At 40.5% G+C, this 14736-nt stretch overlaps 1 protein-coding gene across 2 annotated transcripts in view; it reads right to left on the reverse strand.

Moving 5' to 3' along the window:
• Positions 1-14736, reverse strand: part of TSPAN9 (tetraspanin 9) — a 397258-nt gene that overhangs the window by 140402 nt on the left and 242120 nt on the right. The window contains exon 7 of one of the 2 annotated variants that reach the window (XR_011030604.1): positions 5487-6168. Coding sequence is in view for 1 of the 2 variants with exons in the window: in XM_068278359.1 (XP_068134460.1) it covers positions 6097-6168 (72 nt within the window). In the remaining variant the exon portion in view is untranslated. Of the gene's footprint in view, positions 1-902; positions 6169-14736 lie in introns of those variants that run through there. The other variant, XM_068278359.1, reaches the window with a different exon arrangement.

Here is a 14736-nt window from a genome sequence, read left to right on the forward strand (position 1 = left end):
GGAATACGAAGGTGCCGAAATTAACATTAGTCAAGGTCATGTGCTGAAGTGAACAGCCAGGACAGATTAAAGCCTCCCTTCTACAAACAAACCGGTAACATGCAGCCACCTTAACCCTTGGTAACCGTTTCAGGAAAGGGGTACAAATGTACATCCGGATTTTTTTTTTAAAGTTAATATTTCTTGTTTTGCGCACAGTGTTGACATCGCCAACAAGATGGCTGCCTACATGTAAAGGGGACAGAAAAGGCAGAAAAAGTCATCCATAATAAAGAAGTAGCAGCAGAAACAAAACCATGTCTGTTTCTTCAAGGAGCAAATAATGCCACATTGATTTGACGTCGGTATTAAATAAAGTTTTGCTTTAACTGAATCTGGTTTTCATCCCTCCAACCCTTTAAGGTTGTGCTTTATCAATTTAAGGGCAAGCCGAGAATTAAAGAGTTTCAATTTAACAGAGTGTTTGTGGACATGTGACCGGCCTGGAGCTGATTTTGGCTCCTGTGGGAGCTCCACCCTCTCCCGGCTTTATAGGAGCCAATGGCACATTACATCACAGTAATACTGACACCAGTGGAGGACAATTTGTATCTAGCAGCAATGTGATTGTATGTCCCTTGTTGAAATAAAGACTACTAATGTTAGCTAAGGCCAGAGATAAACTTTAAAGTGTTGTCTATTCATACTTAAAGTGTGGTTAAAACCACTTAAAGTGAAGCCCTAACCAAGCAGGTAAAATATGATTCTCTGTTTTAAAATACAAGCATGTCAATTCTATTGTCTCCATTACAAAAAGAACAACAATGAGCCATCAATACATGATAAATACATCACAGGTTGAAAAGCTCAATAGAACCATTTTCTGTGGCATTGAATGAAACCTCATAACACAGATTTTTTAAAAATAAATTCTGTATGGGAATAGTAGCACTTGCTTGACTGTAGGTTTTTTTTTTATTGCCACCCTCCAGCAGCCCTTTTGTATCATTAATCACTGTGCAAACCACTCTCCTGCTGTTGGTGAAACTAGAAAATCGTGTGTGGCTTTCTACTGGCCAGAATTACAAAATGGCCACCAAACAGATTTCCCAGCAACCACTCGGAGAGGAAGAGTTCTTCTATTTCTGCTCTGATCACTTGATAACCATAATACAATATGTTACTAATAACCAAATCAAGATTGGTTATCTCGTATCACTGAGCAAATGAAATCCTATGTTACCATGTTCTCCTCCTTTACTTGTATCAGGAATGTGTTACGTGTTTTATGGATTCTAAGAGATAAATTAAGGCTTCATGACTGATTTTGCTGCTGTTCCCTTTAGTGTAGGAGAAACATGAAAGGCAAATTCTGATTGGATGGTAGGACAACACTATCTTCCCTTAAGTGAAGCCTACAGAAGAATTACCCTTAAAGTAAACCTGAATTGTCAATAATAGAGAAATTTGTGGTTAAGCAACATATTAGGCAGTCTTACCAGCTTATCAGAGATGCCAAGAAGGCACTAACATGACTAAGTTTTTTTATCCGATTGGGTAGATCTGATTTCAGTCCAGCTCCCACCCCACCTGTCTGTTTTGTCTCTACATTCCTGTAGAGGTTTGTAGGACATGACTAGAAGGGTGTGGCTTCAACAGGAGAAGCATGACCAAGATGGGAGGAGGCATGACTGCTCTACTCTACAGACATATCTAGCCTATATTGGCACAATTCAGGCAGGGTGAAACAGCTGCCTTATATGAAGCTTTACCACCAGGTTCTGTGCATTACATAAGACTTCAGGTTTAGTTTAACATATTATGTAACGTGTCACTCCATTGACTAGCTTTCAGTGGAGAAGGATGAAGAGTATTATGGAACTATCTCTGTTCTTCGAATGTTCTTTAAGCAAAACCTTACAATCATAGATGAGCATATAAAAGGAAAATGCTACATCAGAGACCACCTTTCATAAGTGAAAAAGATCAGTAGATTCAAAGATCTAGGCTGCTGAAATGGAACAGAAGGTAAGGACAGGTGAACACTTAACCGTCCTCACTACTTGTAAGTATCTGTGAGGTTCTTGCAATGTAAAACCTTCATTCACTGAAGAACCAATGTGTCAGCAGAAAACTAAAGGTATATTCAGAGTTTTCCCGTAAGAGACTAAGTGCGATCATTTGATCGCTGGCGCCGATGGCAACTTAGAGCCCATCAAATACTACATTAGTCAGCAAAAGGAGCTTCCCTTTACAATAAATGCTTGAAGAGCGGGTCCATGCTTGACTTGTACGAGAGAAGTCAAAACTTAAATACTATGGGTTCTATATATAAAACACCATTTCTACAGCAAAAAAAAAACTAAATCATCTTATTTATAAAAATGGGAGAAGGTGCATCATGTCTCTTCTCAAGAATAGTCTTGCCGCCTTTTAGTCTGAGGTTGTCAAGAAGCTTCTGATGTGCAAGGACCTCCAACTCCCTGAAAGAACCTGGTAATCTTCACTTTATGGACAGGCTGAGGGACTCCCTTACCTACTCAGTGGTTTGCTGGTTCTTATGATGTTTTCAACATCACGTGCCTGAGACGAGCCAACTTGGGGACAGCAGCTGTCACAGGGGAACCACTGCACACAAGTCAACAGTCCCTTTGTGTGGACTTCACAACTCTATGCCCAAGCTCCTAAATCATCCGCTTACATCTCTGGAATGAATTGGTCTGTAAAGCAGTTTTCTCTCATATGCTCAACTACTTTTGCCCAAGTTTGTTAAAAATGTGACTAAATCCCAACCGTGTACTTCTAGAAGTCTTGGCCCTATGAGTATTTGGGGCTGGTGGACAGGCATTGGGATGGAAACAGGAAAAGAATGCACTTTTACGCTTGCCTCGTCCTCTGAAGGCCATGTAGTGGACAATTAGCATTTGACCAGTTTCTCGTGTTCTATTTCAGAGACTTCTCCATTCGATTATGGGTTTTCCACTTAACATATGAAAGCTTAGCCTCTGCCCCTACACCAAGGTGAACAGCAGGACATCAGACTCAACCTTCTATCTCTTCCCATTCATAGATGTGATTTTGTGAAGCAGCAAAAATGTAAGAAACGCCCGCACCAAAGATCAGACTATGGGCATCGTTTTAAAAAGCAGCATCGAAACTAGAGGTATGTGCTGAAGTGTCTGACAGGAATGTCCTTTGAAATATTGTACAATGTTTAGTTAATGTAATACAGCAAAGACAAATTATATGTGCAAAGATACAATTCTGTTCTTTGTCTCCTCACCTGGTAACTATTCAACTAGTGAATTAACAATCCATGCAAGTGGGCATCAGTGATACCTGGTTCCTAGCAAACAAGCAGGCTAGAAGAAGAGTTCTTTACCAACCCACAAAATGGCCGCTTCAGTGATGTCACTGGTTGCTAGGAGATAAATGGTTGGCAGCATCCACTAGCACGATCGCTTTAGTGATACTTAGGTTTTTGCTAAATGGTCAATCTAGATCGGTCAATCTAAGTCAATCTAAGCTTAGCCTACAAAATGACTTTCTCAGTTGTATCTGCTGTTGTCTAAAAGGGTGGACTAAAATAGGTGTTGAGACTACAGTTAGCAGCCTCAGTGATGTTACCAATATCCAAAGTCCAAAATATTTATACAACTTGGATCAAAAAAAATGTCTGCCTCTGTAATACTGATGGATGGTCTCCTGTGGAAAGCTACCTTAAAATATACAGTGCATTCACAAAATGGGTCTCCGTGATGTCAATGTCGGTTACTGAACGGATAAGCTATGTTTTAAAGGAGAAGTCCAGGATGCGTTTAACAATAAATTTGTGTTAGGTATTGCAACTAGTTTTACCTTGTTTTTTTTTTTTAGCTTTCAAGGACACAACTTCATACATCCCACAAAGTTAACAACAATGGGTAGTTTCTTTGAATGAGAGCACTGCCATTCAGTTGTCTTTAAAGGGAACCTTAACTGAAAGGGATATGGGTGTTTCCTTTTAAACAATACCAGTTGTCTGGCAGTCCTGCTGATCACTTTGGCTGCAGTAGTGGCTGAATCACAGACCTAAAACAAGCATGCAGCTAATCCAGTCTGACTTCAGTCAGAGCACCTGATCTGCATGCTTGTTCAGGGGCTGTGGCTAAAAGTATTAGAGACACAGGATCAGCAGGAGAGTCAGGCAACTGGTATTATTTTAAAATGAAAAATCTATATCCATCTCAGTTTAGGGTCCCTTTAAAGATAACAAAATTATCTCTGAAACTGTTGAGAAAGCAACCTTTTAATAAATCTCTTCAACTCATTTCAATAGCTGAAGTCGGGCAGTTGGGTACAGAGGAAGATTAAAACAGTTTCAGTTCATAAACATTCCAAAATAAATACAATACAAATTATTATTTTTTTCACTAAGTGCCCAATTCCACAACACATCATAGAGTTCTCCTTTAAGATTATTACAAAATATCTAATTAGATGGAATCACCAGTTCCTTGTAATGGACAAGAGGCATTCTGCTGAACAAAATGGCTACCCAGTAAATAAACAAAACGCTAGTTCCTCATTCTGAAGAGTACTTCAGGCAACAACATGGCTACTGCAGCCATTACAAGTGCGCTGACAGGTCTCCAAAGGTCGCTCTAAAGCACAGAACTTTCTCAAGTAAAAGTTTTCTCCGTACGTTACATTATATCTCCTGATTGTCATACACTGTTGCTTACCGAAATCAATCAGCATAGGTGTAAACCTCCCCAGAGTACGCTACAACTGTCAAGTTTCACAAAAATCAGACTTTCTTCTTAAGTCCTTCTGGAATTCAACTTGCTTTTTATCTCAAGTATATAACGTTATTTGAAATGCAATCTACTGTAAGGTTAATGCCTCAGATGGGTGTTTAAATAGGCTGACAGAAAAGCAGAAAAAAATAAAACAAAATAAGTAAATATTTTGTTGATTTAAAGCAGAACGCCAGGCGTATACCTATAAAGAGACAACTGCATGCTCACGCCTAGGAAGACTCCCATTGGTCATCACAGTCCTTCACTCTGTAGGTGTCATTTCCAAGAGCAGAAAACATCTGCCAGACACTTCACCCAAGATGTCCAACATGTCCCAACCCTTTTGATAATTAGGTCTGCGAGTAGGTAAGGGACGTGCTTTAGACTGACACAGCAACAAACTATTTACCATTACCAAAGATTGGAAGAGGCAGGGAAGATGGACACGTGAGGACCTTCAAGAGCCATCCTGGGGAGGTATGTCTCCCTACAAGTTAATTTTGAATTTTTGCCCGGCGTTAGGATTTAAGTGTACTTAAAATATTAGCTTTAGAAATCGCATCTTAACGTCTGATCAAACGAGACATTCAATATTAACATACTTATTGTATTAAAAGTACTTGTTGCAAAACTCATTGTATATGGTTGTCTACAATTTACAATGAAACAGTTTGTCTAAAGGATCATCAGTGGTTGAGTGCTTCAAACCAGTAAAGACCTACTTACTGTAGGCAAGGTACATCCTCTGAAGGTCACACAGACGTTCGTTGAGTAGGATGGTGAAAAAAATCTGAGTAAAACGAATAAAAACGACAAAAATAAAGAAAAAAGTTTAAAAACATATCAATGAAAACTCTAGTCCTAACCATAGTCCGTAACAAAACATTTCCGATATAGTACAAAAAAAAGAAAAGTTTCAGTAAATTCCATGCAAAACTGTCCCATATCCCTGGGATTCCGTTTTTCAATGGCTTCAATAAGTCTTCCATTTCATAGTGATGTTTGAATTTTTTTTTTGTTTCCAAAAGTTCTAGAAGCCTAAGCGTATCCATCATGAATTGATAGAAGTCTTAATTGTAATAGTAAGCAAAGCTCAATGTTTTGAGAAGTTCAAGAAGAGAGTTGGAGCAGACCAGTTTTAGGAAATCCACTTCATAGGTTTTTCTTCTTTGGCAAATTAATAGCAGATGCAATACGTGAAAAGAGGAGTTGGATAACAAGTTTCAGCTGAGAGCTGCGAGTAAAAGTGGGACAGTGGCCCCGTGACGAATTCTTGGTAGGTGACGTTCAATTATGGCAAAGTAGAATGGTGAAAATGTCCAACTGGAAAAACCTCCTAAGCATCGTATTTTTTACCAGTCCTGTGTATCTGCTGGAAGAGGGTCATGGAGAAGGCCATTCCGAGGATCTAAAAATAAGATTTGACAAATGACACGAGTGAATGTTATATACAAGACGTAGGAAAACCTTTAGGACAAACACATTCGATTTATACTGTGGGATCGGTTTACATTTAATTGCCGCTACACTGCCTCTTGTAACCAAGGGACAGAAAACCTGTTTACTTAGATACCTACATATATATATCAAGGATAAAAAAAGATGTGGTCCTCAAAGTTACACTAATTCTCAAGACTTTTTGACCTAGGGATAATTGGAGGGAAGAAGACCATGGCGAAAATTATTTCAAGCATCCATTGTTAAAAGACGACAATACTTTGTAAAGAAGTGACATTCAATCTCTCAGCGGACAATAATAATTTCTTGGCCCCAGACTGAAACTGGATCTTCCTAAAGATCAATGTACCGCAACTACATTAATCACACTGGTACTAAAAAGTTGCATATAATTAGATTTATATGCTCGTGGGACCCGTCCACAAGGAATGTGAGGCATCTGAGCAATGGAAAAAAAAAAAGGTCACTTCAACTAGACATCCTTTCCTGTTCTAGAGGATGTTTCCTCAATCCTATGGAGAAAATTCTTCCATGGTTCTAATCAGGTAATTGGTACGGCCAAACACTTATAACACATAATCCACTTACTTCCCCTAAAAAGAATCTAGCTAGTCCAGGGGGTGATTTTTCTTTTAAACAAAAACAAACAATACATACTTATTCTGGATCTCATTTAAAATGCAGTGTCTTATGGGAAGTGGTATGGCCAAGACCAGGGCTGTCTAACTCCAAGTCCTTGAGGGCTGAGGTCACAGCCCAAGTTTATGGCACAGGTCACGTTTTTGGCACAGCTCAAATTATTTGATGGGACGGAATCAGGAAAGATGTGGTTCATCAAGGAAAACACTCCATGTTTCAGTCTATCCTAAACACTGGCATGGGTATGGCCCTTAAAGCCAGTGGTTGCCTATTTAAAAATAAAAAAGTCAGATACTCACCTAAGGAGAGGGAAGGCTCGGTCCTAATGAACCTTCCCTCTCCTCTCCTGGTGCCCTCGGTGCTGCGCTGGCTCCCCCGTTCGCGTCCGCCGCAGCAGGGACTTCGGAGGTTTTCGGGAGCACTCGGGCTTCTGAAGACGGGCCGCTCCATACTACGCACGCGCGAGTGTGTCATAGAGGGCGCTCGCGCATGCGTAGTATGGAGCGGCCCGTCTTCGGGCGCCCGAGTGCTCCCGAAGGCTTCCGAAAGCTCCCTTCGGCTGCGAAAGTGGCAGTATTTGACCGAACTGGTCGAATACTGTCACGGGGGATCCTGCGCGGGACCGGGCACCGGGAGAGGAGAGGGAAGGCTCATTAGGACCGAGCCTTCCCTCTCCTTAGGTGAGTATCTGACTTTTTGATTTTTATACTGGTAAACATTCACTTTAAAGAGACCCTGAAGCGAAAAAAAATATATGATATAATGAATTGGTTTTGTACTATGAATAATTACTAGAAGATTAGCAGCAAAGAAAATGTTCTCATATTTTTATGTTCAGGTATATAGTGTTTTTTTCTAACATTGCATCATTCTCTAATATGTGCAGATTACACAACACTCAGCATTCAAAATGATTCTTTCAGAGCAGTCTGTGAACTAATGACCTCTCCTCTGGCAGAGAAAAAGAAAACAGTTGAGATAATAAAAGTCAGATAACAGCCCTCTCCACGACTAACTTAGTCGGAGAGCTTAATGGCTTGTTTGCATAGAGATAACAACTGGAGTTTCTTAACTCTTCCTGTACTGGAAACAATTAGACTGATGTATCTGATCTTAATGTTTTATTTCTTAGCTGTACTACACATACAAATCATAATATCATTTTTTTTTCGCTTCAGTTTCTCTTTAATAACTGCAAAAGGACAGCCCTGGCCTAGACTATCCCTATATCATCACTATAGGTGGGAGCATGGTATGGACTGCCAGGCTGCCTGGTGTTTAGTGTTTGGCCATGGCTGGTGGTCTCACTAAAAGAGGAAAAGCCTGTAAATATAGGAAAAGCATGCATCAAAATATGCTTTACTTGGAACTGGACTACATTTTTCTAATATCCTCACACACTTCCCAGCTCCATAATTCAACAAAATGTACTACATTTCTCCCCGCCTCCACCTGACAGATACCAGGCTTTTTTGCTGGTGCAGAGGCCAAGTGATGGTTGATAGCTTGTAAAGAATAAATTAATCTTGTAAAGAATAAATGCTCTACCTGATAATTTCGCCGCTCTGGTGTGCCTTTTTTAGTGTATTTATCCATTATTGCTCCAGGAAAAATCAAATATGGCCGCCGGCTCAAATCCCTTCTGCTCCCGGTTTATGAGTTGTTCTGGATGTGCTGTCTAGGCTATATGAGACTAGGCTGCTATCTAGGCTATATGAGAAAGGCTGCTGCAGCCTTTCATCTGTGTGCTTTCATTTTGGTATGATGTGCAGCTGCCTGTAGGAAGTCTCTCTCATAGGAATGAAACTGCAGCCATCATCAGTATCTATGCTGACAGAGTGCACACAGATCATATTGCCACACTTGTCTGTTTCAGAGCTTCTCTCTCAGCAGCAGCAGCCCCTCTCATGTGATCACAGCTCTCAGTATGCAAAGCAGGAAAGCTGAGCCAGGAGGGGGCAGGCTTGGGCTTGAAAAGACTCCACAGAAGAGTGACTCAGCTATAATGATTACAGGTCAAACCTAGACTGAGCCAGTCGGGGATTCTTATCACAGCTGATAATAGACTAATTAAGCAGATAAGAATGAAACTAAAAGCAGGGTAGGTGCTTACTGTCATATTCCCACTGATAAATGTAATAAAATACATGAGGGAGCTTCGGCTCTGGTTCTCTTTAAGGCAAACCCGGCATCCCCTAGTAAAATCTCCTTTCTGCCCTCTTAAAATGGTTTGAAACTCTGACATAACATTAAATAAAAATGTGTTTTCCTACTTTTTATTACCCGTACAGTTGTTATATTTGCTTTTGCGCACAAGTAATATTGTCGGTTTACAAATTACAAGTTCCCAAAGTACAGTTTACCTGCTTTGAAAGCTGCCATTGCATTTTATTCAAACTGCTTTTTATTATATATTAAAATCTGCTAGTGAGCTTATCTGAACTGTGTGCATGCTTGAAGAGAGCTCTTTTTCAGTTGTTACAATGTAACAACTGAGGAATGTAAACAAAAGATACTGTAATCTCCACTTTAGATGGGATCCTAAGCTGAAGGGGCTTTCCATGGCAGGGCAAAGTGCTGTGTTTAATTGTTTGAATGTTGTTCTGCTACAATTTTTGTTTGTGCTAGTAGGTTTAAGGCTGTTTCAGATCAATTTAACCTCTTCACCACTAAGGGGGTTTTACCCCTTGAGCACCAGAGCAATTTTCATCTGTCGGCGCTCCTTCCATTCACTTGCCAATAACTTTACCCCTACTTATCACAATGAAATGATCTATATATTTTATTTTTTTTTACCACAAATTAGGCTTTCTTTGGGTGGTACATTATGCCAAGAATTATTTTATTCTAAAACATTTTTAAGAAAAAATTTGGAAAAAAAAATTATTATTTTGCAGTTTTTGGCCAGTATAGTTTTTAAATAATACAAGCTACCATGATTAAAATCCATGTATTTTATTTGCCCATTTGTCCCGGTTATTACACCGTTTAAATGATGTCCCTATCACAAAGTCTGGTGGCAATATTTTATTTGGAAATAAAAGGTGCAGTCTTTTCAGTTTTGCGTCTATCACTATTTACAAGCCCATAATTTAAAAAATAACAGTAATATACACTTTTGACATACATATTAAAAAAAGTTCAGCCCCTAATGTAACTATGTATTTTTTTTGTATCTTTTTTATGCAAAATTGTTTTGGGGGGTTCTATGGGAGAGTGTGGGAAGGAAGGAGTTAATTTTAAATGTAATTGTGGGTCTTTTATTAAAATAACTTGTATGTAGGTGTAATTATACTATTTGGCCACAAGATGTCATCAGTCATTTTTTCCTCAATGCTTACTGTAAGTGCACTATGTACGCTAACAGGAAGTGAACCGTGGATGTTCATTGATCTCCGGGAAAACCGGCAGCAACGCTAGCGAGCACGGGAGCGCAGGGGAGCGTGGACAGCAGCGGTGGTACTCCCCAAGCACGGAAGTGAAGTCTGGTGGGGAGTAAATATACTGTCCCTGGGCACTGAAGTGGTTAAACAACCACAGAGCTAATGTAGCCACAGAGATTATTTAAGACTGTAAACCGAGGCAAAAATAAAATAAAAAGGTCTTGACAGTGTGTTGAAATCTTCCATTGCCAGGGGGATTAGGATCATTTCCTGCACATAAATGTTGATTGCTACAACTGCTGACAGTACACTTAAAACAAGAGTGCCTTTATACTGCAGACTCTCCTGATGATATACGGCGGAGTCTGGAGATAATTAGTGAGCACCTGAAAATATATCCAATAAAACACAGATAAAATTCTGCAACGTGCAACTCAATAAAAAGAGTAACCGCAAATATCACTTTACTGAACCTTACGTCTAAAACACTTACAGCCACTGGCTTCAGGCACAGCACTGCGTGTTACAGGATCTCCAGGCTTAAAGTGGACGCGAGGTGAGAGTGATATGGAGGCTGCCATATTTATTTCCTTTTAAACAATACTAGTTGCCTGGCTGTCCTGCTGGTCTATTTGTCTGCAGTAGTGTCTGGATCACACCAGAAATAAGCATGCTTGTTTAGGCCCCTTTTACACCGAGGCGGTGCGTTTTTTTTGACGCACCCCATCTCCGTGCAATTAAAGTCTATGGTGACTTTCATACTGTAATGTTACGGCGCGTCAAATTACGTTTTCGCCGCTTCCCCGATGCAGGTCAAGAACTACGTTACCATGCAGCGCTGCATCGAGTTGCAGCGATCTGCGTCGGCCCGGAAGTCATGTTAGTCTATGGCGATGCGTCGATTTGTAAAAAAAAAAAAAATAAAAAAAAATCAGACGCAACATGGTGGGGTGCATGCGCGGAAGCGTATTTTACAATACGCTTTTGTGCACTTCCGCATACCCGAAACAGGAAGTGACGGCAAGCATGCGTCACTTCCTGCTTGGCCAGGGCCAGACAAGGAACACCGCACAATAGGGAGGCCTGTGTTTGACGGTGCGATGCAGTGTGTAGAGCATTCTGCACTGCATCGCTAACGCCGGTTTGTAGTCTGAAATCGGCCTTAGGGTTTATGGATGACAGTATTAGAGGCAGAGGATCAGCAGGGCAGCCAGCTGGTATTGCTTAAAGGATACCCAAACTGAAATGTGACATAATGAGATAGACATGTGTATGTACAGTGCCTAGCACACAAATAACTATGCTGTGTTCCTTTTTTTCTTTCTCTGCCTGAAAGAGTTAAATATAAGGTATGCAAGTGTCTGACTCAGTCCTGACTCAGACAGGAAGTGACTACAGTGTGACCCTCACTGATAAGAAATTCCAACTATAAAACACTTTCCTAATAGAAAATGGCTTCTGAGAGCAAGAAAGAGGTAAAAAGGGGAATTTCTTATCAGTGAGGGTCACACTGTAGTCACTTCCTGTCTGAGTCAGGACTGAGTCAGCCACTTACATACCTGATATTTAACTCTTTCAGAGAGAGAAAGAAAAAAAGGAACACAGCATAGTTATTTGTGTGCTAGGCACTGTACATACACGTCTATCTCATTGTATCACATTTCAGTTTGGGTATCCTTTAAAAAGAAATCAATATGGCTCCTTCCATATCACTCTCATCTCAGGTTCACTTTTTTTTTTTTATAGGATACCTTAGTCCTTTTCCAAATTCAAAAACTAGAGGAGCAGGCAAGTGTAGGAGGCTCTCCTCATGCCCACCGCTCCCCTGTTCTCCTCCATCCCCCCTCCGCTATGGTATAATGTATCCCAAAGCTACTTCCAGGTCGGGAGGGTCGGTGAGCACTGCGCAGGCAACCCTCCCGTTTTGAAATTTATCTTAGAAATTGATCTTTTTTGTATTACCATAATTTGCAGCGGGTGTTTTAGGGTTAGGCGCCTGGAAGGGGGTTTTAGAGTTAGGCGTCAGGAAGGGGGTTTTAGGGTTAGGCGTTAGGAAAGGGCTTTAAGGCTTAGGCACCAACAAGGGGGTCTTAGGGTTAGGCACCACCAGGGAGGGTTAGTTAGGCACCACCGGGGGGGGGGGGGGAATCTTAGGGATCGATAAGGGGAGAGTTCTGTGTGAAACTAGGGTTAGGTTTAGTAGTAGTAGTAAAGTATCAGTAATATGTACCAATGTTTTACAATGCTTATTATGACTGTAAATATATTTTGTGATTTTGGCTTCATCCGGCACCCTTTTTATTACCGTGATTTTAACATATTTATTATTCTATCTCAGATAAAGATGAAGAAATTATAAAAAATATTGTTATAGGCAATAACATTTCGGCTATACCCTGCGCCCTTTTTTGATGTATGTCCTCAGGAGGGCAAAGCCATCATTATTTCATTACAAGACAAGACAAGACAAATAACATTTATATTGCGCTTTTCTCCTTGCGGACTCAAAGCGCCAGAGCAGAGCAGCAGCCACTAGGGCGCGCTCTATTGGCAGTAGCAGTGTAAGGGAGACTTGCCAAAGATCTCCTACTGAATTAGTGCTGGCTTACTGAACAGGCAGAGCCGAGATTCGAACCCAGGTCTCCTGTGTCAGAGGCAGAACCCTTAACCCTTACACCATCAGCCAACAGAACGGTTTGAAATCTAGGATTCTTGTAGAATATTCATCCTATCAGAACTCTTATCCTTTAATAGTGTTATTCTCCCCGATGCTGTAATGTGACCGGTTCTCTTTAACGTCTTCTTTAACTCCACAGAGAACCGTAATGTACATGACAAGCACCTTCAAAGCCGACAGATCTCCGTCTTCACTCGACGCATCTGCGGAAATTCTCATATTTCTAAAGGTTAAACGAGGCATATATTACCTTCCTGCGGCTGTAGTCGGCCATCTTACGCCTCATATACATTCCGCACCGAAAGGTATTTGGGCTTAAATAAAGCTTAATTGAGCTTATAAACAATACGGTAAAAAGAAATAGTGATGTTCTCCTGGCAAATCGCAACTTGTACTTGGTCCATTGAGGCTGAATTTAAACAAAAGTTGAATAACGCTATTCGCGGAGAGGTGCCGTAAACGCAATTGAGCGAACATTAACGGCACAGGCTCCCATATAAATACTCATACAAGATATTGCTATCAAGCAGGCAGAACATTAATGCATCTAGCAGCATGATTATTACCAGGACTTATACAATATAGCCTTCCCTATTATCTATGATGAATTATCTTTCTTAGTCTGAAAGATTTAAAGGACACCCAAGGTGAAAATAAACTCACGAAACAAACAATTGTATCTATCCTCCTTCTCCTAGAAATGACTTTTCAGGATTATGCCACAGTTTTATTTTATATTTAAATCTACTTTTTAAGTTTTTACTGTTTTTGCTCAATGACACATTCATTGAAGTATGCCAGAGCTAAAATCTATGCACTATTGGTCCTTTTTATCTCTTTCCTGCTCTCAGAAGCCATTAAAGGGTTCATTGGAGGAATGGAGTGGGGGGGCAGTTGGTTTTCGCAGTATGGGGCAACAGAAATTTCTGAAAGCAACCTGAAAATCCAGGACTTTGGCTGGCTGCCATGTAGCAGCACTACTCTCTCTGTCCTTTAGGTGGTGCTGTTGGGTAAGCAGCAGACAGCCTCTCAATTCATGTCAATGGAGAACCTGCCTACTCTCTATGGAAAAGTAGCCAGTGCGGAGCAATGGTTCTGAAGGTTAACACGTGGGCAGGCAGTATTTCATGTTATCACTAAAGGGAACCTGACCTGTCAAAAAAAAAGATTGAGACTTACCTGGGGCTTTCTCCAGCCCACTGTAGGCCGCGAGGTAATAAAAAAATGATTTTTTTTATTACATTATTTTCACTGGAGTTCCTTTTTATGTTTTATACTTTTTTTTTTAATTCACTTTCATTGCGCTGTGAGTTGCGCTCCGTGCCTCCCAACCATTCGCTGCTCTGCACATCATTCTTACTGCCAGGACATTAATCTCATCGAAGTCTAGTTCCTTCTCTATAGTACCAGAAGCATTAAGCTTGGGTCTAAAAAAAGGCATTAAGTTTGAGCATTGCTTCATTAGCGTTACTTGGAAAGACTAGGTAATGGCCCTTTGTCTGGAGATTCGTTGAGTTAAATTAAGTATAAACGCTTCGAGGCAATAAAAATCCCTCTTCCCTGATAAACAATATAAAGTGAATAAAATAAAAAAACGATACTTTAAATGGGGAATATGCTATAATTATGTGGTTAGGGATAACGCCTGGTAATTAAAACAAAGTTTATTACCACGTCCTAAAAACAACCCTTTGAGGTAAAGTAATTAACATCTACACGTTGAGATAGGTAAAGTAATTGCAACAAAGCAGACATGTTATTATCGACCCACCCGCGGGCATACATGCAAAAACGTCGCCGGGAGGTTTGGGTGCACGAT

The sequence above is a fragment of the Hyperolius riggenbachi genome, chromosome 3, assembly GCF_040937935.1.
Source record: "Hyperolius riggenbachi isolate aHypRig1 chromosome 3, aHypRig1.pri, whole genome shotgun sequence".
In the NCBI taxonomy this organism is placed as follows: domain Eukaryota; kingdom Metazoa; phylum Chordata; class Amphibia; order Anura; family Hyperoliidae; genus Hyperolius; species Hyperolius riggenbachi.